The sequence below is a fragment of the Argentina silus genome, assembly GCF_951799395.1.
Source record: "Argentina silus genome assembly, chromosome: 2".
Classification (NCBI taxonomy): domain Eukaryota; kingdom Metazoa; phylum Chordata; class Actinopteri; order Argentiniformes; family Argentinidae; genus Argentina; species Argentina silus.
This window is the reverse complement of record NC_139656.1, coordinates 32,613,301-32,640,800: the sequence shown is the minus strand read 5'-3', so window position 1 is coordinate 32,640,800 and position 27,500 is coordinate 32,613,301. Positions and strand designations below refer to the sequence as shown.

At 46.0% G+C, this 27,500-nt stretch overlaps 3 protein-coding genes across 7 annotated transcripts in view; 1 reads left to right on the top strand and 2 right to left on the bottom strand.

Annotated features, from left to right (window-relative positions):
* Window positions 1-92, bottom strand: part of LOC310818691 (hexokinase-2-like) — a 9,994-nt gene extending 9,902 nt beyond the window's left edge. The window contains exon 1 of one of the 3 annotated variants that reach the window (XM_083689695.1): window positions 1-92. This exon is cut by the window's left edge and continues 275 nt beyond it. The gene's annotated coding sequence lies outside the window, so the exon portion shown is untranslated. The other 2 variants (XM_083689696.1, XM_083689697.1) reach the window with 2 other exon arrangements.
* Window positions 93-1,917: 1,825 nt separating this feature from the next.
* On the bottom strand, window positions 1,918-12,899 carry uimc1 (ubiquitin interaction motif containing 1). 2 transcript variants are annotated; one of them, XM_083689678.1, is made up of 18 exons: window positions 12,501-12,898; window positions 12,241-12,319; window positions 12,014-12,138; window positions 11,349-11,741; window positions 10,596-11,246; window positions 10,128-10,209; window positions 9,818-9,915; window positions 9,191-9,595; window positions 7,250-7,621; window positions 7,045-7,091; window positions 6,671-6,885; window positions 6,459-6,514; window positions 5,825-6,215; window positions 4,404-4,485; window positions 3,972-4,080; window positions 2,810-2,858; window positions 2,526-2,577; window positions 1,918-2,271 (listed from the first exon to the last, which is right to left on the bottom strand). In XM_083689678.1, the coding sequence occupies exons 1-18, from the start codon at window positions 12,609-12,611 to the stop codon at window positions 2,073-2,075; spliced, it is 3,516 nt and encodes a 1,171-aa protein (XP_083545804.1). In that variant the 5' UTR covers window positions 12,612-12,898; the 3' UTR covers window positions 1,918-2,072. The 2 variants fall into 2 exon arrangements, with proteins under 2 accessions (XP_083545804.1, XP_083545805.1); XM_083689679.1 differs by lacking the exons at window positions 1,918-2,271; window positions 2,526-2,577; window positions 2,810-2,858 and having other exon boundaries at window positions 4,396-4,485; window positions 12,501-12,899.
* Window positions 12,900-13,210: 311 nt separating this feature from the next.
* On the top strand, window positions 13,211-17,689 carry znf346 (zinc finger protein 346). 2 transcript variants are annotated; one of them, XM_083689788.1, is made up of 7 exons: window positions 13,211-13,280; window positions 13,845-13,948; window positions 14,731-14,826; window positions 15,601-15,751; window positions 15,986-16,222; window positions 16,851-16,950; window positions 17,162-17,689. In XM_083689788.1, exons 1-7 carry the CDS (start codon window positions 13,223-13,225, stop codon window positions 17,343-17,345), a joined length of 930 nt encoding a protein of 309 aa, XP_083545914.1. In that variant the 5' UTR covers window positions 13,211-13,222; the 3' UTR covers window positions 17,346-17,689. The 2 variants fall into 2 exon arrangements, with proteins under 2 accessions (XP_083545914.1, XP_083545913.1); XM_083689787.1 differs by having other exon boundaries at window positions 16,851-16,986.
* Window positions 17,690-27,500: the final 9,811 nt, after the last annotated feature.

Here is a 27,500-nt window from a genome sequence, read left to right as displayed (position 1 = left end):
GGCTATGTTGAAGGCGTTCAGACACACTCATCAAACAGTACATATATGATGAACTACAGTAAATAATGATCAGATCAACAATGACGCGCACAGACGATCCATGAGCGATGAGATTTATTTCAGCGTTAAAACAGCTTGCCTCGCTGCGCATCAGGCAGCCTTCCACAGTGGGAGGAGACACTAAAGACACTACCCTCACACTATACAACTGATAAAAGACATCAGTCTATTATAATTCTATGAACGTTACTCTGACAGGTAGTAGCTCCTCAATGAATGATGCGCACATTTGTAAACTTGCCAATAACTGAGCCGTTTATGCCAACTATAACAGATGCGTAAGTGGGTGGGTGTGGGCATAGCATTACTGGGTACCTCTGATGTAACTGACAATGTGCCATCGATAGATTAGCCCTAATCGAGCACCCAGAATGTAGGACTGTCTGACTTTTATGAGACTAGACCAGTCACTATGGTACCCAAACACGGGTTTTACACAGGGTCTGGGAGAGTTTACGAACTTCATCAAACTGTGTTTAATTCTAAAGGCAACTGTACCAACTGCAACCATCACCAGAGTCAGAGTCTTACCTAATGTGTTTATTGATTAATAGCATTTATATCATGAACAATATACGGCCATGTTTGGAATATAAAAGCTGTAAATATTAATTATATATAAGGGCCTATCAAATACAAACACTTCAGTCAAAATAGTGACTGTACACAACATGTAACCTACATTGCCAGGCCATACGGAGTCTCTGATGGAAATTTACAAAACTCAGAGACTTTCACAAGAGGCTACATATGCTGTATCTACACACATCTACTCTCCACATCTAGACACAAGTAAAAGCAAAAGTTGCAGTTTAGCAGGAAGAGGAAACATCACAATGTGATCACTTCAGAGTGTGTTTGAGAAACTGCAACTGTCAGTTTAAGGCCTACTACATATCGATCAGTCTGAGCCTATACACCATGGGAGGCTGATGGAGGCCGAAATTGGAGGATGGGCTCATTGTAATGCATGGAATGGAATGAGGAATGCTAACAAACACATATTTCTACCTCAACCAGCCTCCCCTGCTATACACAATCCTGTGTCACAGGCTTACCACTATCTACTACAATCTACTTCCTTTAAAACAAGCTATATTAAGAGCCCTTCAGAGCGCAATAACTCACAATAATATGACTTATATTTCTATGGAGCGGTGAAAGTGGAGAAAAGATAGTAGCCTATTAAAAAAAGCTAATTTGTTTCAATGTGTTCAATGCATTAATGCACGTTTAGGTTCTGACATTTGTTTGTAGCCTACCATATAGGACGCTGCCTCACAGGGAAAATAACGTTATTGTGTTGTATTGTATGTTCTGTATTGTGTGCTATCAGCATGTGTGTACACAGTGTCTTGGCCATAAACATTCATTTTGACAATGTGTCTATCTTCTCTCTCAAAAACCATTAGCATTTCAGTGTGACTTTTGCAATAAAAAACACACTTAATTTGAGCGCCATCTTGTGGCAGATAAACCCTCACACCCTGAACTAAAAATCTGAGTTTAAAGCTTGTTCATGAAGAAATGGATCAGGGGAGGCTGGTGGAGGCAGAAATCGAAGACGGCTCATTGTTATGCATGGAATGGAATGAGGAATGGTATCAAACACACATGCAATGAGCCTGTCCTTCGATTTCTACCTCCACCAGCCTCCACTGAAATGGACAAATGGAGATTCTGAGCCATAGTGAGTCATATGTATACAACTTTAGGTTTGTGTGCAAGAATGTAATCTTTAATGAAAATTATTTAATCATCTGATATAATTCTGTTGTTATTATTATTATTATTATTAATAATAATAATAATTCAGAATTTTAGTCACTCCAGGAAAGAAACAGTCAAAAACAGTACCAACATCTCAGCATCATTTAATTAATACACAGTCATTGCATCATTCAAATGTGTGTTACAAACAATAGAAATAACTGATATGCAGTGGTAAAAAAGAAGAAGAAGAAGAAGAAGAAGAAGAAGCCAGTGAGTTTTATTGAGTATGTTAGCGAAGGCTACCGCTTATACCTCCTCTTCCTCCCTGCTCTTTGGCTGGGCTTGGCAGAGTACTGTCGTTTGAAGTCGACGAGGCAGTCGGTGGCTTCTGAGATGGGGGTGAAGGATCGGATCGGGGAGGCGCTCACTCCGAAGCCTGGGGCCGAGAAATCTCCGCTTCCTCCCGACTCCACTGCGTCCACGTGGTCGATGAAGCCGCTGCAAGACGCATTCACGCAATCAACCAATCACGTTGTCTTGTTTGCCGTTATAACACAATGGAACCAAAGGGGAAAAAATGCAAACTCCTCCCACCCACGGCGTCAAGCAGACGTGTTTGGTACCGTTCCTCATTCCGTTCCATGCATTACAATGAGCCCCGTCCTCTGATTTCTACCATTTCTAGCCCGTCCTCTGATTTCTACCATTTCTAGCCCGTCCTCTGACTTCTACCATTTCTAGCCCGTCCTCACCTTTGTGAGTTCCTGAAGGTAGTAGTGTCACATGGTCCAGCCTCAGCATTCCCTAGGAAGACACCAAACAACCAATGAGAAGACCAGGCCAGAGGTAGCGTAAAACTTATTTCAGGGTGTTTAGCTTCGATTCGTTTGAATTAGCTTTCTCCCATTCAAACGAGCTGTGACGACACGTTCTGACAATAATTCTAAAAAACAAGCCAACGGAACCATTCCAGAATGAGAGAATGTTAGCCAAGAGTGTGTGCATGCAGAACAGTCTATGGACAGAGGGGTTCTACCTGATTCTCTGGCCTCCGTCTGGTCCAACGCTGCCAGGAAGGTTCCACTCTGTGAAGACATACAGAGGAGAACGACCATGAGGGGAGTGAAGGGAGTTGTGCAAACCAATGGAAACACACCATTAGATCACGTGTCCCGTTAGTCTAGAGCAGTGGTTCCCAAACTTTTAACAGTCATGTACCCCCTTGTAACAGTCATGTACCCCCTTGTAACAGTCATGTACCCCCTGTCGGTTATTTTGTAGCCTAATTGATATTCTAAGAACATTATCCCTTACATATTAGACACTGTGATAACATTATTCTGTTGGATAGGGTGCATGCATTTATTTTTGGTACTGATACTGCAGTCGGCTATTCAACAGGTCTGGTTGGGAAGGTAAATCACAGATTTAATTCCCATACCCCCTAGATCGGTCCACGTACCCCCGGGCGTATGCGTACCCCACTTTGACAATAGTGGGTCTAGATACATGACTTTAAGTGTCAAGTATCATAAAGAACTGGAACATACAGAGGAGAACACAGATCAGGGTGAGATGGTGAGGCCTCGAGATTGGAAGGAAATGTGACCAATGATAATGCAGGTCTAGACAGACCTGCATTATCATTGGTCACATTTCCTTACAATCTCACCCTTTGGGAGTAATGAATGAGGCGCCTCAGCGACCTCTGAAACGGCTGTCTGCCACAGAAAGGCTACTGTTGACCACTCCCACTTTCAGGTCACCACACCTTTGGGGTCTCTTGTATAAAATGTGTGTCTCTCAAACATGTAGTTGTATTTGAGCAGCCTTTCATTTACCTGGTATACTCGGCGTACCGTACAATACTATTTTGCTTGGACAATAAACTTGTTACTTGACTAAACGCTTTTTGGAACTGCAAGACATCTTATTTCACAAGGGTGAAATTCCTCCAAGACGGAGGCAGATACTGGACCTCTATGGCGAGCAGGGAATTAAATCAAAATCAAAACTGTATTTATATGGCACATTTCCAACACGGATGCAATACAATTCGCTTCTCTGAAAATAAATAAATCAGTAAAAACAAATAAATACAACGGAGAGTGACTACGGTATAAGAACACATGCACGTCTATGGGACGTCAGGGCTGGAGCTGAGAAGCCCTGCTGTAGTGAGCTGTGGTGCACTGTACCGGTCCAGCCTCAGATGACTTGGAGGATTGGCGCTGGATGCAGTCCTCCACGTGTCTCTCATACTCCCTCAGAGGAAACACCTTCTGACACAGGAAACACTTCTCTGCCCTGAGACAGAGGGAGGGAGGGAGAGAGAGAGAGTGATAGAGAGAGAAATGGAAAGAAAGAGAAAGATAGACAGAGAGAGAGATAGAAAGAGAGAGACAGAGATAAGGGTCAGACCAGGTTGCTCTAGAGTTGCATGCATCAGCCCAGCTGTTCCTCAAGGTAACCATGTGGTCGTACCCATGCATCAGCCCAGCTGTTCCTCAAGGTAACCATGTGGTCGTACCCATGCATCAGCCCAGCTGTTCCTCAAGGTAACCATGTGGTCGTACCCATGCATCAGCTCAGCTGTTCCCCAAGGTGACTGAGTGGTCGTACCTACTTACTTGCCAGAGCCAGAAGAGCTGGGTTGGTTCTCCCCTATGAGCTCTCCCTTCCTGGTCCTCTTCCTACGAGCCTTCACTGGCACTACAACATCAGTAAGAACAAATAGCATCAGTAAGAACAAATAATCAGAGTATAGTTTTTTCTCGAGCACTGTGACTGCTTGTGGCACTTAAACATTTTTTTTTTTTTTTTTTTTAGCAGTCTCATGTGAGACTATCAAAAATTGTCAAAGACAACTGTATTTCAAGTCATCCCGACGGGGTATTGGGTTAAGTTTTCAACTAGCAATAATCACACCTCAGGTAGACTTCATAGGTTACGATATTGCCTCTGCGAAAGGATGTGGCACTTAATCTTATAGGAAGTCTTACTTGAAAGATGACTGTGAAGTATAGTTGTTTCACTTACTTTCGGCAAACAAACATAAATTCTTAACACTAGTGTAAGTCTCTCTGGATAAAAGCGTCTGCTAAATGACTAAAATGTAAAAGGTAACATCTTGGTCACACTGATCATCTCTGATCAAGAAGGATAAAGACAGCCAAGAGAGTAGAGTATCCAGGAGGGGTGTGCCAAGTACTCAGATGACCTCTACAGATCAGGGCATTTTACATGGCTAGATTTAGAGATACCACTACCAAGCAGAGAGGACTCATTTACATTTACATTTACGGCATTTAGCAGACGCCTTTATCCAAAACAAATACATTTGTTTAAATAACTGAATCATGAATCATCTATCCATCAGTCATCTATCCATATATTGAATCATCTATCCATCAGTCATCATAACAAAAAAGTAATCAATGCTCAGACCAGGGGCCAATTATTATTATTATTATTTTTAACAGGAGAGAAACTTGTACAGGGGGGTAGTGGGGGGTGAAGAGGTCTTTAGGAGGGACCGTTACGATTCCTTTCTCTCTCAAAATGATGACTTTGGCCAGTTAAGATGTCTGTAACGAATGGGAGACGTGTCTCTAAGCCACCCGCCCCGCCATTTTAAGCACTCCCAACTGCACGATCACGAGTTTCAACCCGAATATCAAGTCCTAATGAACAAACACAGAGATAGTCTAACATGGGCACACCCCTAGTATCCAGTGACAGTCAAAGGCGGTGCCTGCCACAAACAATACGCTTTATTTGCAGCTGAACTGAATGAAGGGAGTAACTTTTGACATGGGTGTGATGTGGTGTTGTAGGGTCCACAGAGAGAGACCTGTTCCATCCAGCGGAGGCAGAAATCGGAGGCTCACTGTAATGCATGGAACGGAATGAGGAATGGTATCAAACACACGTGTTTGATACCATTCCTCATTCCGTTCCATGCATTACTATGAGCCCCCGTCCTCCGATCGATTTCTGCCTCCACCAGCCTCCCCTGGGTTTCATCTCATTGGCAGTGTCCTCTCCTCACCCTGTGAGTGTTTCTCCTGCGGCCTCTCCTGCGGCCTCTCCTCCTCCTGCTCCTCCTCCGTGCCTCCTCCCATCCCGTCACAGTAGGCTGCGTGCATCTCTATCTGGGACAGGGGGTAGGGACGCATGCACATGGGACACTCCATGCTGGGGCTGGGGCTTCTGGGAGGAGGGGCAGGCAGTGGGATAGTCCGCTGTTGCTGCTGCTGCTGCACCACCACCACCTCCTCCTCCTCCTCCTCCATCTTCACATCCTCTCCTCCTCCAGCAGGGCCGCTTCCCTCCTCTCCATCCACCTCCATCCCCTCTTCACGCTGGTCTCCCGGCTGGGTCTGGGCCTGGGCTTGGCCAGGAAGGAAGCTCTGGATCTGGGGCAGGGACTGGCTGGAAGGCTGGGGTAAAGAATGGGTTTCTTTGTACTATACCACTACAGTGTAGACTGCTGAATTTAATTGCTCTTTCATAAGAATCAGTGATTGGAAAAACATGTATGGGCATACAGAGGACAGGAAGACGTGTAATGTCATGCTCTGTGTCGATGTGTGTCACCTGTGCAGAAGGAACTCTCACAGACAATCCGGTGTGTGTGTGTGTGTGTGTGTGTGTGTGTGTAGAGAGCAGGAGGAGTAACTTACCTGAGCAGGGCTGGTGACCATCAGGTCTTGGGAACTGTCATTACTCATCTGGGTCTCTATCAGGAGAATCGAGGGACAGACATTGAGACATGACAAACCAAGCTTTCTATGTGAAGCCTGAATGAACAACAACTACATTTTACATTTTTAATACAATATTGATTATGAATAAATCGTGACATAAAACTACCAAGGTATCAATGTGTCCGTACCTGGGCAAACATCACAGCCACCCACATCCAACTCCTCTTCCTCCCCCATCCTCTCTTCTTCCCCCTCCTCATTCCATTTCTCTCCCTTCTTCTCATGGCTCTTCTCCTCCCCTCTGTCCCTCTCCTCCTCCTCCTCCTCTTCTTCTTCTCGTCGTTGAGGTGGCTGTGTTAGTGTTTCAGCTGGTCTTTTCTTCTCTCTCCTCAATCCTAGTTTCCTGGGAACAACACACCAACTCCACATTCTTAAATGTTTTTTTTTTCATAATTGTGGAATACACTATTGGTAGTGGAGTGCCTGTTTATCAGTTGAATGCCTGTTTAGCCATGAGAGGTCAACACTTAGTATTGATCCTGCCAATAAAGATCTCACTTACCTTCGCGGTATAATTCGTTCTGCATCAAATATAGGCGAGGGGGATTTCTGAGGAGAAACATAGTAAGGAGGAGTTAAGATAACGGGGAATCACTGCTTCCAGCATTCCAATTCATTTGTCACTTGATCTTCTTCAGCAAGGACAGAGGAACACCGTTCAGGTGTAAATCATGAACAAAACAGCGCCATCTGGTGGTGAAACTCACAGCGTTTCGTTCAGGGGACGACAACAACAACGCATCACAGTCTATCCACTCCCGTCCTCCTCTTCTCCTCCTCCCCGTCTTCTCCATTCCCTTCTTCTTCATCTCTCCCTCCTCCTCTTCATCATCTACCACCTCCACCACCTCCTCCTCCTCTTCCTCCTCCTCCTCCTCTTTTCCCCGCCGTTCCTCTTGCTCCTCTTCCTCCTCCTCCAGGAGACGGGGGGCCCGGTGTCTCCTCAGTCGCCCCCCCCCAGAATAGGACCTCTTGGGGGGTCCAGGGAGGACCGGCTCCCCCCACACTGCCTTCCTCAGCAGCCCCCGCTGGGCCTCCTTTAGACTCTTCTCATACACCTCCAACTGGGACAGGATCACCTGGGTGACAAATTGTATACATTTTTTTTTTTATACAGTACCAGTCAAAAGTTTGGACACACCTTCTCATTCAATGGTTTTTCTTTATTTGTATTATTTTCTACATTGTAGATTAATATTGAAGACATCAAAACGATGAAGGAACACATATGTCATTACGCAGTAAACAAAAAAGTGTTAAACAAACCAGAATATGTTTTATATTTTAGATTCTTCAAAGTAGCCACCTTTTGCTTTGATGACAGCTTTGCACACTCTTGGCAAGTTTGTGTCCAAACTTTTGACTGGTCCTGTATATGGTTTTTTTTGTTTACGATTTTGATTCATGTCATTGCACCTTCCGATGGTAACCAGCCCATAGGGGCTTATAAGAATAATAAATGAACACGCTTGTTTGTTTTTTTGTCACTTCATTGAGCTTTAGGACATTCAGACCCTGAGTATATGTTATTTACATGTATACAACTCATTAGACGAAGAAGAAGAAGACTGTTTATTTGGCCATGCATCAATTGTAGGAATGTGATACGTGCACACCCATGCAACTATACACTCACTGAACACTTTATTAGGAACACTACCAGATTACCATGGTGGCTCTAATAACATGGTGTTAGCACAGTGATATTGCGGTGGTGGTGTTGCTGAGTAGTGTGCTCTGTTGTTGCGGTAAAAACCATATGCCTCTTGTCCTCCTTATGCATACTCCACTTCCCCACTACCTGTGTCCTATACCCAACACTTTATAGGGAACACTATACTAATACTGGGTAGGGCCTCCCTTTGCTCTCAAAACAGCCTCAGTTCTTTGTGGCATTGATTCCACAAGATGTTGGAAACATTCCTTTGAGATTCTGGTCCATGATGACATGATTGCATCATGCAATTCCTGCAAATGTTTCATGTGCACTTTCAAGCTGTGACTCTCACGTTCTACCACATTCCAAAGGTGTTCTATTGGATTCAGATCCGGTGACTGGGAAGGCCACTGAAGAGCACTGAGCTCATTGTCATGTTCATGAAACCAGTTTGAGACGACTTTTGCTTTGTGACACGGTGCATTATCGTGCTGGAAGTAGCCATTAGAAGATGGGTAAATTCTGGCCATGAAGGGATGCACATGGTCAGCAACAATACTCAAATAGGCTGTGGCATTCAAGCGATGATAGATTGGTATTGACAGGCCCAAAGTGTGCCAAGAAAACATTCCCCACACCATTACAACACCTCCACCATGAGACGGTGTACAGGTGTTCCTAATAAAGTAATCAGTGAGTGTATATGGACATTTCATAAAATACATGAAATAAAGTGTGTGACTTCTCTATCATTCAGTCAATATTGTCACAATCATATACACTGACGATCATGAAATCTTTCATCAGATAAATTAAATGGTCAAATATCTCACTATTCTCGAGAATGAATGGATGAGGCTTTTCAAACCTGCTTTCCTGTAATACAGTGAATACATCTCATCCCCTCCAATCTATTGAATCCCCCTATTCTAGTGTTCCAGGAAGTATTTAATACGCCCAAATAGGGTCGTAGGAATGATGAGGGGCTCACCTGTGTGTATGTGTCGGGGTTCTGTCCCCGGGGACAGAAGGGCACCCCCCAGTAGTACATCACTTTCCCCCCCTCCCCCTGGCCCTCCGTGGGGGGAGAGAGCCTGGCAAAGGGGTCCTGGGTCTGGAGGGGGGACAGGCCTCTGCCTGGGGCCCCTTCATGGCTGCCTGAGGGGGACAGGGCTCCAGACATGCCCTTATAGGTGAACTTCCTCCGGACACGCTTTGCTTTGCTCTCCCCCTCGCACCCAGACTCTTCTAAGGGGTGAGTCCGTTTCTGAGGGCCAGGGCCGGGGCTGTGTGGGGGGGATATGTGGACTGGGTTTAGGGGGGCCCCCTGGTTGCCTGGCTGAGGGAGGGGCCCCTCCTGGGGGAAGACTGGACTGGGGGACTGGGTCTGCTGTGTCTGGGAGAAGGATGAGATGGGAGTTACTCACTTAGGGTCATGTCCAGTTATTCATACAGTACAACTACAAAGCATTTCAACCTCATGCGAGTTTGTCGTGTTAAGAGAGAGAGAGACAGTATGAGAGAGAGAGAGAGAGAGAGAGAGAGAGACAGAGACAGAGACAGAGACAGAGACAGAGACAGACAGAGACAGACAGACAGACAGGAGCATGTTCATTACCGTTCCTGGATCATCGTCCTCGTCAGCTGACCAGCGTAGGACCATATTACTGGTTAACTCCTGAGTCTCCTTTGAGTTGGGCTGCTCATCCACCAGGCCTACGACAGGGGAGTGAGACCATGTACACCAATACCCACAGTAGACCTTCACATAGACGGACTGGCAAAAGGCAGGCAGGGGCCCCACATCAACCCAACACATCAGACCATACAGTAAAGTCACTTCTGAAGCATCAATGTGTGTCTGTCTGTGCCTGTCTGTAGCATTGTTCTGCCATACAGTAGTTATATATAGTATGAAAACATCATACCCGACGTTGCTGGCTTGCCAATCTTGTACCTGGCAGCATTCCGCGAAGATTCATCTTCATGTTCCTCTTGATCGACATTATCCTACAATGGAAGACAATAGGATAGAATGACAGTTTAACAGGACTATTTCAGTCATAAATTTGTAAATTTGTTATTTTGTTAATATTTTTGTTATTTTGTAAATTTCTTGTCAATATTTGCAATTTGTTTTTTTATGCACCAACCTCACCAAGTCAATTTCCTATATGTGTAAATATACTTGGCCAAATAAAATAATTCTGATTCTAAAGAAATTTTCCGCCATAGGGACTGTTTCAGCCATTAGGACTATTTTAGCCATAAAGACTGTTTCAGCCATAAGGACTGTTTCAGCCGTAAGAGAACAACATGCATGGGCCAGAACTTTGAACCAGGAAAAGTGCTACATAAATGCAATCAACCAATCATGTATTCGATCATGAACTTACAGAGCTTGGTCTTCCATTGCCAACACTGTCCACATCTCCAGGCGGGTCTTCTGCAGCCATGGGCCTCTTTCGTAGCGACAGGCCAGCCCTGGTGCGTGTAAGGCACTGTGACGCATCCCTGCTCTTCAGAACAAGGCTCTTAGGGTTTAAACCTTCCCAAGTGTTCTCATCCTCATCTCCAGCCTCATTGGCTCCTGCTGCGGGAGCACGCTCAGCGCTGTCCCCTGATTGGTCAGTCCTAGGGAAGACGGGGCTTTTAGGAAAGGTAGGGCTTCTTCGTTGGTCGTTCTCTTCTCTGTCAGGGCTCCTCTGTGTCTCTTCCTCTTGAGTGTCAGTGCTGGAGATCACAGGGCTCTGGGGGAACGTGGGGCTCTTGAGCTGAGGGGAGGACTGGGACCTGTGAGGGGAGGTTAAACCCGGAGGGCCACCCTGGGACATGGCTACGAACAGTCCAGAGGTCTGACAGTCCTCTAGGAGTTCTTGGCTTAGCTTCCGGACACGCACAACGAGTCGGCTGGCAGAACTGGGCGTCCGGGGGAAGACGGGAGACTTCCCGAGCTGGGAGTCACTCTGGGTGGAGTTGCAGTCCTGAGATTCCTTATTGGTGGAGAGGTCTCCAATAGGGTTTCTCTGAGAAGGAGATCCGTCCTCCTGAAAATTGACATAAAAGGGTCATTGACATAAAAGGGAAGAAAGCAGGTTCTAACATACACTGAGGGAAAAGTAAGACGGTAGTATCTGTACTCCACCGACCTGTAAGGAGAGGAGAGGCACTGAAGCTGAGGGCGGGGGTGAGGTTGAGGCTGAAACAGAGGCTGAGCTGAAGGGCGAGGGTTGAGAGTAGACCTTCTGGGTCTGAGACAGGTCAGGCATCTCTGGGAGAGGGCTTCCCTCTTTCCTGTTCTTCCTCCTTCTCTTATCTCCATCAATCAGAGCTCCCCCGACACCAGTGCTGCCCTCTGGGGGCCCCTCGCTGCCCGCCACAACGACACCGGGGTTCGGGTAGGCCAGCTTACGTCTCGATGGAAGCGCAGTGGTGTCCACGTCTGTCTGTGAACTTTGACCTTGGGGGGTTTGACGGGGTTGGGTGGGGCTGATCGTCACGAGCAGAGATTCAGAGTCGGGTTCCAGTGCTGTGCTGTCCGCCTGAAGAGATACAACAAAACTTCAGCTTCACTGGGAAAGGTAAACAGACAGCATGAAACAAAGATAACCTCCTATATGCTACTTCTGCCTGACTGTCAATCTCTCAATGTGCAAAAATGTATACGCACTGCCTTCTCAAGTAACCAGTATCACTACATACGCTGCTGAGAGTGGCAACACTCACAATCCAATGAAAGAAAGATAGAAGGAAGGATGATGGATGGATGGATGGATGAAAGGAGGTAAGAGAGGGCAGGGTGGCTGGCACTTACATAGAGACTCTCAGCAATGGCCTTCCTGACAGCTTCCTCCTCCTGCCGTTGCCTGAGGGTAGCCTTGCTGGCCTCCTGTTCGCTCAATTTCATGGCCAAGTCCAACATCTCCTCCTCGGTCATATCTAAGCAGAGAGAGAGGGGTTCAGACAGGTTCAGCCTCTTGCAAAGCGTCATAGCTAAATGCGAGTGTTTTTGAAGAAGGAAACCGTTGGACAGTAGTATACCGTTTGATCGCGTCTTAGTCTCTCTCTCCCGTCTACGCTCTGCTCTTAACGCTGACGACGACGAGGGTCTGAAATCATCCTAGGACAAAGCAGGTTCGCAACTGTTTAGATAGCGAGTCACAGTTTTAGTTTGTACAATCTCTCTGGTTTATCTGTAGCCCCACCTGTGTGACTAGGATTACACAACATCCAAAGATAAATATCAGAGTTTATCTGGTTAGTTTGCTAAACACATATCTATGCTATCTAACATTAGCTACCTCCTCCTCGCTGTCTGAGATCACAACTCTGTCCTCTTCCTTGTCGTCTCTTCGCAGTCGTTTTCTATGAGTATCATGCGAGTCTCTGTCTCGCCTTTTCCGAGGCGGCATGTTGTTGTTGTTGTTGTTGTTGTTGTTTATCAGCTGGGCTGACTTTGTTTAGTCCACTTCTTGACTTTTCTACTTGTCTGGACAGATTTGTTTGTTAGCTAGCTAGCTACTAGCTAGTCGTTATCTTCTTCGAGGGGTCTCCATGTCGTTGAGATGCACAGTCATTAAAACAGGCTAGCTAGCTGTTCGTTAGTTAGCTAAATTAGCTAAGTTTTCTACTTTCACTAAAGTATGCCGAGCATTTAGCTAAAAGTGGCTACAATAATGTTGACAACAACACTCGCTTCCATGAAGCCATGTTTAAATCACGTGACCAAATGAAATGGGGTGGGCGAACTCGTTCGATTTATTTTCAAATCAACTTTTGTGGAACTTCGGGGCAGAAGAAGAGTCGCTATGTCCTCACAGCCGTTAAGTGACCCAGCACATTACGATTGTATATATATGTATCCAAGCAGGTTGACCCAAAACCTGTCTGAATATACCATCTGTATCACCTCGAAGGCGGAATGGAAGGAGTCAAGGGTACGGGTAAGAGTATTCGAACAGGCTTACTGCCGTTCGGGGAGGCGTCATCTCTACGCATGTGTGAGCTGCCGCCGACTGGAAACATGGCGCTTGAGGAATCTAATGGAGATTTTCCATATTTACCTTCGGGGGCGGCGGAGGGTAAGATCGAGTATTCAGGCGCTCAGTATCATTTACATCGTCTTTGGGGATCTATGCATTATGTATTTGTACAACTACTACAGCTTGTCTTGAATGCAGTCCACCTCGGCCAATGTGAACAGAGCTAGCTTGCTAACGTTAGCCATCTAATACAGTAATGGGCTGCAAGCCTCCAGCTCCAAGGTCGATGCTAGGCATTGTTGTGAGAAGGAGCTATGCATTTCCAAAGCAGTCTTTGCCTCTAAACTGACATACCAATGCATTCTGTTTTGAAGGATCAGACTAATTGCACACTATTATAACTATAACCAATGAAGCCCAGGGCAGGCCCACTGTAGTCGAACTCACTGTTCTTAGACTAATAACAAGCAATATTACAGCAAGACACGTTTAGATACCAAAGGAGACAAGTGTGGCCAAAACAATAACAATCAATAAGCTATGTATGTACTTCCACCTGACATTGACCTCTTCACTAAATGCCACATAAAATGTCAGCTCTGTTTCTAAGGACTGCAATTAATGCTGCTGTGCTGACATTTTGCATCTCTTATTCTTTTTCAGTGAACCGGATGATCAAGGAGAATGGCGACCTGTTTTCTGACTCCCAGTGCAAAGTCTGTAGTGCTGTGCTCATCTCTGAGTCTCAGAAGCTGGCACATTACCAGGTGAGTAATCAGTGATCCCTCTTCAGTTTGACCCCTAACATGTCCACAGACCAGCTCTGAGGTGGGATATAGGCTACAACACAGACCAAGAGAGGCTGGTGGAGGCAGAAATTGTACGACTTTCTCTCATTCATACGTGTTTGATACCATTCCTTATTCCATCCCATGCATTACAATGAGCCTGTCCTCCAATTTCTACCTCCACCAGCCTCCACCGATACAGTACATTAAAAGAATCAACCTAATGGTTTGGTCTGATTAATGACTAGTCAGGTAACATTTTATTTTTACAGTACAATTTGTACATACAGTTGAATTCAGTGTGCTTTACATAAAAAAAATTAAAAAAAAACTGTGAAAAGGAAAGAGCAATTTTGAAACAATTTAGTTATATAACCATTGACCCACTTTAAGACAAATGCTTTAAAAAAAAAAAAAAAAAAAATGGTATCCTAGCTCCTTACATAACTGCCTTAACATGGATTATAACGAGGGGAGGCTGGTGGCGGGTAGAAATTGGAGGACTGTAATGCATGGAATGCAATGAGGAATGTTATCAACAAACACACGGTTGATGCCATTCCTCGTTCCATCCCATGCATTACAATGAGCCCGTCCTCCGATGTCTACCTCCACCAGCCTCCCCTGATAACTAATAGACGTGCATAGCTGTGTCTTACTTAATACGCTCCTACTGTGAGGCTTCAATGATTCCTTTGTTGTGGACAGCAGACGTGTCTGATGTATCATGATGTCATTGTCTCTCTCTCTCCGCGTCCCAGAGCAAGAAGCACGCCAACAAGGTGCGACGCTACATGAGCATCCAGAAGGAGGAGGAGCCCGCCATTAAAAGGTTCAAGTCCCCCTCGGCTGACAGCGTAAGTAGCAGACCCGGTTCGTGTCTAGTCAAGGGAGAACGGTGGAGGTAGAAATCGGAGGACGGGGCTCATTGTAATGCATGTGGATGTGCATGTGGAGTGGAATGAGGAACGGTATCAAACGCACCATTCCTCATTCAGTTCCGTGCGTTACACTGAGCCCGTCCTCCTGTTTCTACCTCCACCGGCCTCCCCTGTGTTTCAGTAGACACGCTGTAGGAAAACAGTTTCCCACAGAAAAACAGATTTGCTTTTTCTCATAGGACAAATCCAGCTAGTTGTCCCCCCCCCCCCCCCCCCCCGTTTCAAATGCTTCATGCCTACTGAACTGAACACAACCCTGCTCTATCAGTTAAAGGAAAGATTCACCCATATTTAATGTTATACCGTTTTCTAGGCCATCTCTGAGCGACGTTCTATTCATTCCCAGGGTCAGTTTGTGGTTTCGCCTGTATCTAGAGCTCTCGTTCACGCACAGGCAGGAATCCAGCCAGCGTGACGCAGCATTGACTAGCACTATCGCTGGGCCTCATTCCATTTCCAAAAGCTCCCCTGGCCTTTTCTGCTCTTGTCTCCGCTCCATGGACCTGAGACTTCAGGAATATGTAAACAGTAACATCTGCCATAGTGTCACCTGTCACAATAGTGAAGGGAAGCAAACAAGGGGAAACAAGGGGGAGGGACTTCATTTGAATGACATGTCTTCGTGTTCTTAAGCTCCCTTAACAATTGTGTCCCTCTGTGCTTGCCGTACCCCTGTCGTTCTCACCCCAGGCCAGCAGTAATGGAGACTCTGAGGAGCGCTCCAAAGCCTGTCACGTGTGTAACATGACCTTCTCCTCCCCGGTGGTGGCCGAGTCTCACTACCAGGGCAAGGTGCACACCAAGAACCTGAGACTGAAGACCTTCGGCCCCCAGACCCCAGGTAGGAGGAGAGGAAGAGACCCTCGCTCTGTCCTCCTCTAGTCACTGTCTTTTGTCGGGCTGTGGATAGTAGTTGGATAGCGTAAGCATATTTGTACTAAATTTGTCCTCTCACCTCTCTCTGTCTGTTTCTTATCTCCCTCTCTCCCTCCCTCCCTCCCCCTCTCTCTGGACACTAAAACTCTCTCTCTCTCTCTCTCTCTCTCTCTCGTCCCTCCCTCTCCCACACACACAGCGCCCCCCCAGGCGCCCCCCCAGATGAAGGTGAAGTCGGAGGAGCCCAGCAGCGGCGCCGGTCCGGGCCTGGCGGCGTCAGGCCCGGCGGAGGACGACCCGGACCGCTTCTGCTCTATCTGCCACGCCTCCTTCAACAACCCGCTCATGGCCCGGCAGCACTACGTTGGCAAGAAGCATAAAAAACAGCTGACCAAGCAGAAGCTGATGGAGACCTACGGCCCCTCCACGGCGCCAGGTGACGAGCCTCTCACGCCGGACACGACGTTACGTCTTTTGGGAGGCAACGCGCGATCATTATTCCTCAGAGCCGCCTCCTCTGATTCCGCGATTTTGATTGGGAAATCCCACATACCCAAACTTCCGATGTGTCGGGAGAGTGTGTCTGTAGAAGACCCCGTCTCGAACTTCTCAAAAGCTTTATTTAAAAATAAATTTAAAAATTAGGAAGAAATTAGGAACTCCACCTACCCAAACTCTCCCAAAATTTCTCAAAAGCTTGGTTCATTTTTTCCAGACGTACCGCATTAGCTGGTACCGATGGGTCAAGACTACCTTGGGAGAGACGCACTCTGCGTCCCAATTCTCTACCCTCTTACCTGTGCACTGAAGTGTGCCCCTGTGCACTTCCCTACATGGGTTTAAAAGAAGGCATCCGATTGGTGTGAGAGACCAGAGCATATTCTATACGTCTTAAGTTCCTGTGCGGTAGCGCAAAAGTGTGCATTTCAGGGACTCTTGACATCAGTAGTCTAAAGAGCCTTCCTCTCATCTTCTCCTCTCTGTCCTTCATACATATACATGGCATGATGGATTGGTGACTAACCCTGCTCTCTCTCTCTCTCTCTTTCTCTCTCTCTCTACAGCTTCTACAGTAAAAGGTTATCCATGTGCTGTGTGCAGCATCGAACTCAACTCTGTTGAACAGTACCAAGCTCACATCAGCGGCTCCAAACATAAGAACCAGTACGTACACACACACACAGCCAGAGGAAAAAGCAGGTACTATGTATTCACACCCACCCATATGTCGCATTTTCAAGCTAGTTTGTTTTGACTGGAAACATCAGTTTTGAATTGGACCCATTTATCCTTGTTTTTCCCCTCCACAACGGTTACATTTCACTGCTGAAACAACATGACTTAAACGCGTTGTGTTTGCGTGTTGTATTTACAGAATGAGGAAAGGGAGCAACCCAACGGTCGTCAGCCCTTCAGAGAACCCGGAGAACCCGGAGTTCCCAGCAGAGAACCCGGAGCACCCAGCAGAGAACCAGCAGTCTGAGTCTGAGTTTCCCTACAAGCCTGAAGGGGGACCCACACAGGAGGACTGGGGGGGGTTCAACCAGGACTATGAGTGACCGGACCACGACCTCCTTCTAAACCCACCCCACCCCCCTCCCCTCCCCCACCCTCCACCCCACCTCTGACCCCTGTCAGCCCACCAGCTAGCCCACCAGTAACCCCCCGCCCCCCACTTCTCCCCTCCTAGTCTTGTACTGTACATCTGCCTCATGGATGAAGAGTCCCATCTCTGCGTCCTCTCCCTCTATTCCTCTATCTAGTCATCAGACAGTCAGGGGAGAGGAGAAGAGTCCCATCTATCTACTCCAGCTCTGCGTCCTCTTCCTGTATCTAGTCATCAGACAGTCAAGACATAGAGAGATAGGATAGGAGTGGAGTCCCATCTATCTACTCCAGCTCTGCGTCCTCTTCCTGTGTCTAGTCATCAGACAGTCAAGACATAGATGGGACTCCACTCCTATCCTATCTCTCTATGTCTTGACTGTCTGATGACTAGATACAGGAAGAGGACGCAGAGCTGGAGTAGATAGATGGGACTCCACTCCTATCCTATCTCTCTATCTACTCCAGCTCTGCGTCCTCTTCCTGTATCTAGTCATCAGACAGTCAAGACATAGAGAGATAGGATAGGAGAAGAGTCCCATCTATCTACTCCAGCTCTGCGTCCTCTTCCTGTATCTAGTCATCAGACAGTCAAGACATAGAGAGATAGGATAGGAGTGGAGTCCCATCTATCTACTCCAGCTCTGCGTCCTCTTCCTGTATCTAGTCATCAGACAGTCAAGACATAGAGAGATAGGATAGGAGTGGAGTCCCATCTATCTACTCCAGCTGAGAGAGAGAGAGAGAGAGACTTCTATTTTTGTGTCATTTCTATTTCATTATATATATATAAAAAAAATAGTAGGTATTTAGAATTTCAAGACAAACTATGATTGTGAGACTAATGACAGGTTGTCGTTGGTTTGCAGTGGGGGTGCAGTTGTATGTCCGCTGTTGCCCCCCCCCCCCCCCAGCGTATTATTTTGAACTTTGTTGTAATTTAACACCATTTGTTGGTCCCCTTTTCTTTCTTTTTCTCTCTCTCTCTCTCTCTTCATTGAATTGTTCTCTTTGAAGAAGCCACATATCCTGTGCAGAGTAACAGTTCTCTTTCTGGGCAGTTTTCAGTAAGTTTGAAGAGACATTTTGAAGACCTTCTTCTCCTGCCGACCTCAGTGTGAAACCTCCTAGTTTGATGTGTGTTGTACGTAAAAGACTGCCAGGATAAACACTTCCAGTTATTGTTTTATTCCGTTTACCATCAGCGCTGTAAAACTAATGCTACGCGTGTCGCATCAGATCTAGATGAGCTACGTAAATGCTGCCTATTCCTTATTAGGAGTAACTTGTCAGTGTCGGGACTTACAATGGAGAAGGCGTGTCATTTATTTTTTATTTTTGTGTTTTTGTTTTGTGTTGTTTGTTTGTTTGTTTAGTCAAACGGAAAAAAAAAAAATATGAAGCAACTTACAATGTGAAATCTGCCTTCTATTGGACATCAGCTGTGACAGGTCATAGTCGTAACGGTCGCAATAACACTTCAGTTCCTGTGTGTGCTGGTACTTGTGTGTGTGTGTGTGTGCGCGTGTGCACGTGTGAAAGAGAGAGACAGAGAGAGAGTGCGTGCGTGCCAAGCCTGTGTGATGCGCGTCAACATGAATTTGTAAGGGTCATCTTGGTGTTCCATTTCATCAGTTGGGAGGGTGGCAGCCAGTCAATTACTAAAGCTGTTTTAAAAGCTTAGTGTTTGGTGTTTTTAGTGTTCATACTTTAAGTTGCTGCAGCATTTGTTGAAAACAACATAAATATCTACTTTCCCATGGGTCCTAGACTTTGCCTGTGTACAATAAGGGAGGGACTGAAAGTGCAGAAGAATATTCGGTGTGTGTTAGTTACTGAAGCGATCCTATTAGATTTGTACTGTATTATTATTGCTCAAATGAGCAATAGAGTAATATATGTTGAAATTTAAACAGATCTATCAATTGATTTTTTTTTTTCTTTTTTTGTGACGTCGAGACCTCATCCCCAGTATTTCAGTTGCAATATTTTTTTATGTGCAGTTTTGAAATGTCCCCATTTTTGTCATCAAAGATGACACAAGTTGAATATTTTTAGTATTGAATGTGAGCTCAGCCTTTGGCTGCGGTAGGGGTGCATTGATTTTGGATCTAATTCATTGGAGGAGGGCTTATACATCCATAGTAAAACTTGCAAAAATTGCCTTTTCTTTTTTTTTTTGTTCAAACCTCATTCTTGTTGTTGTAGCTATCGTGATGTAAATGATCAGATTTATTTTCAATACAACTGTATGTATGCCTAAAGAACATGTGCGTCTAGTAAAAACGTTTTAACAAAGTCTGGTCTCATGTCTGTTGTAAACTACGTTTACATGTCCTAAAATGCCATGAGATGTTTTTACTCCTTTTTCCTGTGAAACAAGTACATTTTCTTAAATCACTTGAGATCTCAAGAAAACTGTGTCATTATCTTGAGATAACAAATGTTGTTTTCCCGAGATGACAGGATAATTTTCTCAAGATCTCGAGAAAACAAAGTAATGGGCACGAAACGTTGTTTTCCAGAGATAATGAATAACTGCATCACACTTGACATGACACGCTGATTGACAGATGACCTGAACACTAACATAAGCCTACTTCTGCATTTGGGTTTTGCTTTTCTTTACGGCGAAAGTTATATTCTAAATTTGGTTGCGTTTTTGATTGGATACATGGCCTAAACCTCTCACTCACCTACACTCTACAATACAGCTCAACCACACTGGTGTATTCACTACGTATTAGGATCACTGATAGTTCAGGAATGATTGGGATTTATTTTGGCCACTAGATGGCGCACCCACTCCTTGCCAGACAAGCCTCTCACTGTCAGCATGGAGACAAACCCAAACATAGGAGGCACACGTGTCTTAATCTTAATCTGTTATAGTTATAATCTCACATGCTACGTGCTACGTGTCAGGTTGAGTTGGTTCCTGTCCCACAACCTGGCTAAACTACAGTGTTTTATACGTTTACAAGCCCGTCCATCCAGTCCATATATTTCAAGTTTTGAGAACATAGCCTCTTCTGTGTCTTCTTGCTCTACACTTTATTGAGTGTGTGTCTGTATGTGAGAGGTTATTGTCTGCTGGGTCTTTGTGTTAGTTGCCAGACAAGCCTCTCACTGTCAGCATGTAGACAAACCCAAACATAGGAGGCACACGTGTCTTAATCTTAATCTGTTATAGTTATAATCTCACATGCTATGTGCTACGTGTCAGGTTGAGTTGGTTCCCGTCCCACAACCTGGCTAAACTACAGTGTTTTATACGTTTACAAGCCCGTCCATCCAGTCCATATATTTCAAGTTTTGAGAACATAGCCTCTTCTGTGTCTTCTTGCTCTACACTTTATTGACTGTGTGTCTGTATGTGAGAGGTTATTGTCTGCTGGGTCTTTGTGTTAGTGAGGCACACATTGACCTAGCTGGGAGGAAAGTTATTAACGGACACAAAGACAGCGTTTTGTGTCTTTATCTTCCTCTGGGCCTGGTGAGGACATTGCTCCTGTGTGCCATAAAGGTCAACGAGCTCTATTTGGCAAAGGTACAAGCTCCATTCATAAAGTGTGTGTGTGTGTGCGTGTGTGTGCGTGTGCGTGCAGGAGGTAGAGGGGAGTGTTTGTGTGAGTGTGTGTGTGGGTCAGTCTTTTCATTGATAACATCTATTTACTCGTAGGGGGAGGTGTCTAGGGCCTCCATTCATCGAGCCGGCCGTACTACCTCTCTGTATTACCTCTCTGTACTACCTCTCTGTACTACCTCTCTGTACTACCTCTCTGTACTACCTCTCTGTACTACCTCTCTGTATTACCTCTCTGTACTACCTCTCTGTACTACCTCTCTGTATTACCTCTCTGTATTACCTCTCTGTATTACCTCTCTGTACTACCTCTCTGTATTACCTCTCTGTACTACCTCTCTGTACTACCTCTCTGTATTACCTCTCTGTACTACCTCTCTGTACTACCTCTCTGTACTACCTCTCTGTATTACCTCTCTGTACTACCTCTCTGTATTACCTCTCTGTACTACCTCTCTGTACTACCTCTCTGTATTACCTCTCTGTATTACCTCTCTGTATTACCTCTCTGTACTCCCTCTCTGTACTCCCTCTCTGTACTCCCTCTCTGTACTACCTCTCTGTACTCCCTCTCTGTATTACCTCTCTGTACTACCTCTCTGTACTACCTCTCTGTACTACCTCTCTGTACTACCTCTCTATACTACCTCTCTATACTACCTCTCTGTACTACCTCTCTGTACTACCTCTCTGTATTACCTCTCTGTACTACCTCTCTGTATTACCTCTCTGTATTACCTCTCTGTACTACCTCCTCTCTGTACTACCTCTCTGTACTACCTCTCTGTACTCCCTCTCTGTATTACCTCTCTGTATTACCTCTCTGTACTACCTCCTCTCTGTACTCCCTCTCTGTACTACCTCTCTGTACTACCTCTCTGTACTACCTCTCTGTACTACCTCTCTGTACTACCTCTCTGTACTACCTCTCTGTACTACCTCTCTGTACTCCCTCTCTGTACTACCTCTCTGTACTACCTCTCTGTACTACCTCTCTGTACTACCTCTCTGTACTACCTCTCTGTACTCCCTCTCTGTACTACCTCTCTGTACTCCCTCTCTGTACTACCTCTCTGTATTACCTCTCTGTACTACCTCCTCTCTGTACTACCTCTCTGTACTACCTCTCTGTACTACCTCTCTGTACTACCTCTCTGTACTACCTCTCTGTACTCCCTCTCTGTACTACCTCTCTGTACTACCTCTCTGTACTACCTCTCTGTATTACCTCTCTGTACTACCTCTCTGTACTACCTCTCTGTACTACCTCTCTGTACTACCTCTCTGTATTACCTCTCTGTACTACCTCTCTGTACTACCTCTCTGTACTACCTCTCTGTCGGAGGTGCCACGTTTTTATAAACACCCACACCAGCTCCACCAACCTCAACACCAGGCCCACCAACCTCAACACCAGCCCCACCAACCTCAGCCCTGGGCCCACACCAGCCCCACCAACCTCAGCCTGGGCTGGAGCAAACCTAACACACCAGCCCCACCAACCTCAACACCAGCCCCACCAACCTCAGCCTGGGCTGGAGCAAACCCAACACACAGCCCTTGTTGTCGACGGCAGACAGGATAGCTATGCTGTACTCAGGGGAGGCCGGTGGAGGTAGAAATTGGAGGACGGACATTGTAATGCATGGGATGGAATGAGGAATGGTATCAAACCCAGCGACCTCCACCAGCCTCCCCCCTGCTACTCTCTAAACCCTGGAAACCTTTTTCCATGAACATGAACATGCCTAAAGCCGCCCGGTGTTCTGTTTACCCTCCTCCGTGTCATTCTGTGTAACCGTGCAGCCTGGCTGATGTTGTCAGGAGGGAAGCTTCCAGGCCACAAGCAGACAACATGATTGGTCTTGGTCAGGGTGAAGGCCCGGGCCGTTGTGTTTTTGTAATGAGAGGTGGATGCCAGCATTCAAATGATAGTAACCTAAAAACAATAGGCAGTTCCAGCTGCGTGATACAGTGAAATTATGGGTAACCTGAAAAGACCTTTTGTCTGGTGTCAGTTGCATTGACATACTGGACCCAGAGGGTTGTTTCGGGGTTGCCAAAATGTATTTAGGGAGCGTTCGAGAGGTACAAGCCTTATTGTTCTGATATGTTCATGAGATGCAAAGCAAGGGCAACAGATGTGGAGTCCAACGGTTCTTTAATACCTTTAAAAAAAATAAAAAATATTTTTTTTTTTTAAGAAAAACATTTTGACAGGAACAGAGTTACATTAATGTCCTCTGGCCTTATCCTGGTTTTATCCAACGTTTGAGATTCGCTGGAGTCTGATCTCCACTGTGTTTTCTGTCCAGGGAGAGAATTTCGATCTGTAATCTAGACAGTTATACCATATTGGGGCTGTTGGAGAGATTCTGATTTATTTGGCTAGAAATCAGTCAACGCAACAATAACAGAAAGAAGTCCAGGTCGTGAACTCTGTAACGCTGATGGAAGGGGAACCCGAGAACCTCTTCAACGTTCTGTTCCCTATTATGACTCCTGAAATAATAACCTTTGTAAATTAAAAAGAGAAAGCCAATATATCCAGAATTAATGAGTACGGAGAGGATAGCCTTGTATAGGCTTCCATGTCCACCTGCCCGGTGGGGTGGGGCGGGGGGTGGCCGGGGGGGACATGCCAGGAGCATGCAAATACAACTGACGGGAATCAAACTCGGGTCTCTGGCACATGAAGTCCAAACGTATACCATGACACTCAGAGTACATTCTTGTGCTCCAAAGGCAACATTTGTGCTTACTGTACAACTCTCAGACAGGGTTACCTACGGTATCACAAGAGCGTGGTTTCCAAACCACCTCCACTACACCTCCACTACACACACTGCTTTCAGCCTGTCCTGGTTTCTCCTTATGTGCTATGACCACAAACCTCGCTAATTACGACAAACCTCACCAATTACCACAAACCTAGCCAATTTCAAGGTAGGTCTCCAGGCTCTCTGGCCCTGTATGACAAGGGTATTACCTGAGCAGGGAGACAGGCTGTCTGGGTTGGAACAGGGGCCTGGGGCTTATGGTTGGGTGTGGTTGGTAGTACAGATACCCCAAACAAAACCATCATTAGCCTATTCTCTCATTAGCCTTTGACTGCAGCCATGGTCTGTCTGCAATGCTAATGATGCTAAGTGCAGCAGGATACCATCAGACACTGTGACTGAGAGCAGAGACAAAGAGCTGTGCCGTCGTTAAGGGTTAAGCACGTTGTCCTGGGCGTTGCTGCCCCCCCCTGGCCACGCTGGAAAGCGTAATTTGAACCAAAAAAACACATTTGAAAACGTGAATATGCTACGTTTTGGAATTGCGGCAAACATGTGCACATCCTTGTAAACAAACAAAACGTAAAATAGGTACGTGCTGTAAAGGCCAGCGCTCGACCTCGACACCTGGTTTTAGAAAGCTCCTTGTTTGGACCAAAACACTCCACACTGGATCTTCTTTATCGTTTGATGAATCATTCCTTGATCGCCATGGCGATTTATCGTGGCCATTTAGCACTATTTTAAAGTTTAAGACGACCTACTGGACCTTTAAGGACCACATCAGAATCAGAATCAGAATCAGAATCAGAATCAGAATCAGAATCAGAATCAGAATTCTAGTATATTTGCGCATACAGGAAATTGAATTGGTGAGGTTGGTGCATGGGACATAATATATAAGCAAAATATTAACAAAAAAATTACAAAATAGCAAAATATTAACAAAATAGAACAATAAAGAACTATAAATTATAGTAGGCTGTGCAAGGCTAAGAGGCAATGAGGCTAGAGGCTGTGAAATGGGTATGGGGCATTACACTATAAATGAGAATACATTTAAATCAATATAAATAGTAGAGATCAGTAAGTAGGTGACATATCCACTTCACTTTTATTAAAATATGCAACATTTTAGAAGACCACGCTCTTTGTGTGTGTGTGTGTGTGTGTGTGTGTGTGTGTGTGTGTGTGTGTGTGTGTCTGTCTGTCTACCCAGGATGTGGGATGGGGGGAGCTGTCAAATCTTACATCTCCCTTGAATGCACATGGCCGGAGAGAGAGAGAGAATGTTTGTGTGTGTGTTTGCACCTGTGTGTGTGTGTGTGTGTGTGTGTGTGTGTGTGTGTGTGTGTGTGTGTGTGTGTGTGTGTGTGTGTTGAGGCTAGCTGAGGGAGAGGGCTGGTGAGACCCTCATTCATAGTTTTGTCTGTGACAGTTTGGGGGGGGGGTCATTGTGTAGAAATGGAGACATCCGGAGGCCTATGCGTCCCAGTGTTTGAGCTGGGGGCTGGGGGCTGGGGGCTGGGACGGGAAGCACAGGTGGCAGGGAGGCCAGGGCGTATGGAAATGAGCTTGCTGGGCTAGGCTTGAGGGGGGTGGGGTGGGGAGTGGGGGGTGGATGGTGGGTTGGGGGGGTCCAACGCAATTTGGTTGTATTTCACGGCTGAGTGCCTCTTGTTTGGCATTGAGAGCTGAACTTGGATTTCATTTCGTACGTTTCATTTATGTATTATTCATAAAGGGAAAAAGAACACTTTGAACGCCAAGAATAAAAAAAGAAAAAAAAAGAAATACAGTACATTGTATTTTGGTAGAACTGGGTCTTTCCTTCGTGCTGACCCGACCAGCAAGGCAGAGGTGAAGAGGAATGGTGAAACACTGATGGTTGAAGATCAGAGAAGTTTTGTAGCCCACTTGTTTTCCCCCTCCCTCCACGTGAGTCCATTGGGTTGCAGCAACCAGAGCTTGGGGGATTTAGCAATGTCTTCCTGTGCTTAACGTTTTCCAAAAACAAAACATGATCCGAACAACATGTTGCATTTCCTCATCAACGTATTCGTAGAAAATACGTTTTAAAAATCCTGTTTTCCACTGATGCCTGTTTTCTGTAACCCCTCAAACCTTCACCAGGCGAAAACCCGGGGGACATCATTGCAGTATCATCGTAGATTGTGGAAATATGAGTGAATATTACGCAGACCACACAGCCAAGGCATTGCATATGTTTCCCTAGACCTTGCATTGGCCTGGATTCAGAATGCAAGGGTTGAATTTAGGCAGCGGAAAAAACAGCTCTCCCCGGGTCAAATACTTTCATATGCTTGAGCTGAACCTGATGTCAGGGGAGGCTGGTGGAGGTCGAGTGTTTGATACCGTTCCTTATTCCATTCCATGCGTTACTATGAGCCCGTCCTCTGATTTTCTGCCTCCACCAGCCTCCCCTGATTGACGTAGTATACCTGGTATAATGAAACCAGTGGAATACACACTGTCAAGTGTCTAACATTTGTGTTTGACCCAGACTTGGTGTACGCAGCCCTAGTTTGAATGGTTGTATGGCGCTCCCCCCCCCCCCACCTCTCTCTCTCTCTCTCTCTCTCTCTCTCTCTCTCTCTCTCTCTCTCTCTCTCTCTCTCTCCCTCTCTCTCTCTCTCTCTCTCTCTCTCTCTCTCCCCCCCACACCTCTCTCTCTCTCAGCTCAACTCAGTAAGCTTTGTTGGCATAATAAGACATCTTACATTGCCAAAGCACACATAAAGGAACATATAAATCAATAATGACAGATTAGGAAAATGATTGTATAAACATAGTATAATAACAATGGAAACAATAATAACTCCTAGGAATAGGCTACTGGTTCCCCTCTCTCTCTCTCTCTTTTTCTTCCTCTGGTGATTGGCTGGACCATGCTGCCTCCGCCTGGGACTGCAGAAAGACTGATGAGGAGAGGGAGGAGGAACAGGAACGATTATCAGCACCTCTGTTGTCTTGACAAGGTTGCGGCATGGACGATGGCGGTAGGGGTAGTGTGTGTGTGTGTGTGAGTGTGTGTGTGTGTGTGTGTGTGTGTGTGTGTGTGTCTGTCTGGGGTGTGAGTGATAGAGTGGTGGTATCAGGTTACCTGACGCTAACATTAACACCTGTATGCCTGCTAGCATTCCTCTGCTGCTGTGTTAGCACATTCTCCCAGTCCCGACCCTCGCAGAGGAGCCAATCAGAGGAGGGGGGCGGGGCGAGCTGTCATCACCTCGTTCTGCTTGTCTACAACCCCTATCTGCTGTCTCTCAGTCAGTCAGTCAACCAGTCAGTCAACCAGTCAGTCAGTCAATCAGCCAGTCAGTCAGTCAGTCAATCAGCCAGTCAGTCAGTCAGTCAGTCAGTCAGTCAGTCAGTCAGCCAGTCAGTCAGCCAGTCAGTCAGCCAGTCAGTCAGTTAGCCAGTCAGTCAGTCAGTCAGTCAGCCAGTCAGTCAGCCAGTCAGTCAGCCAGTCAGTCAGTCAGTCAGCCAGTCAGTCAGTCATTCAGCCAGTCAGTCAGTCATTCAGCCAGTCAGTTGGGTGGCTAGGTAAGGGAAGCTGCAGGTCGTTCTGCTAGCAGCATTAACACCTGCCTCTATTGTTAGCAATGTGTGGCCCGGCCTGGGCCGTTGTGGCCTGAGTCACGCACGGGTGAGTGGAATATTACAGAACATTCTGACACAGATTAATTGTGTCAGAATTGTGTAAGATTTTAGATTTTTTT

Coding starts and splice junctions, on each gene's coding strand:
- znf346 (XM_083689787.1), top strand. CDS start 13,223: ATGGCGCTTGAGGAATCTAATGGAGATTTTCCATATTTACCTTCGGGG. Junction 15,752..15,985: donor CTTCGGCCCCCAGACCCCAG/GTAGGAGGAGAG, acceptor CCACACACACAG/CGCCCCCCCAGGCGCCCCCC. Junction 16,223..16,850: donor CGGCCCCTCCACGGCGCCAG/GTGACGAGCCTC, acceptor CTCTCTCTACAG/CTTCTACAGTAAAAGGTTAT.
- uimc1 (XM_083689678.1), bottom strand. CDS start 12,611: ATGCCGCCTCGGAAAAGGCGAGACAGAGACTCGCATGATACTCATAGA. Junction 10,210..10,595: donor GCAATGGAAGACCAAGCTCT/GTAAGTTCATGA, acceptor CTTCCATTGTAG/GATAATGTCGATCAAGAGGA. Junction 2,859..3,971: donor AGTCATCTGAGGCTGGACCG/GTACAGTGCACC, acceptor ATGTCTTCACAG/AGTGGAACCTTCCTGGCAGC.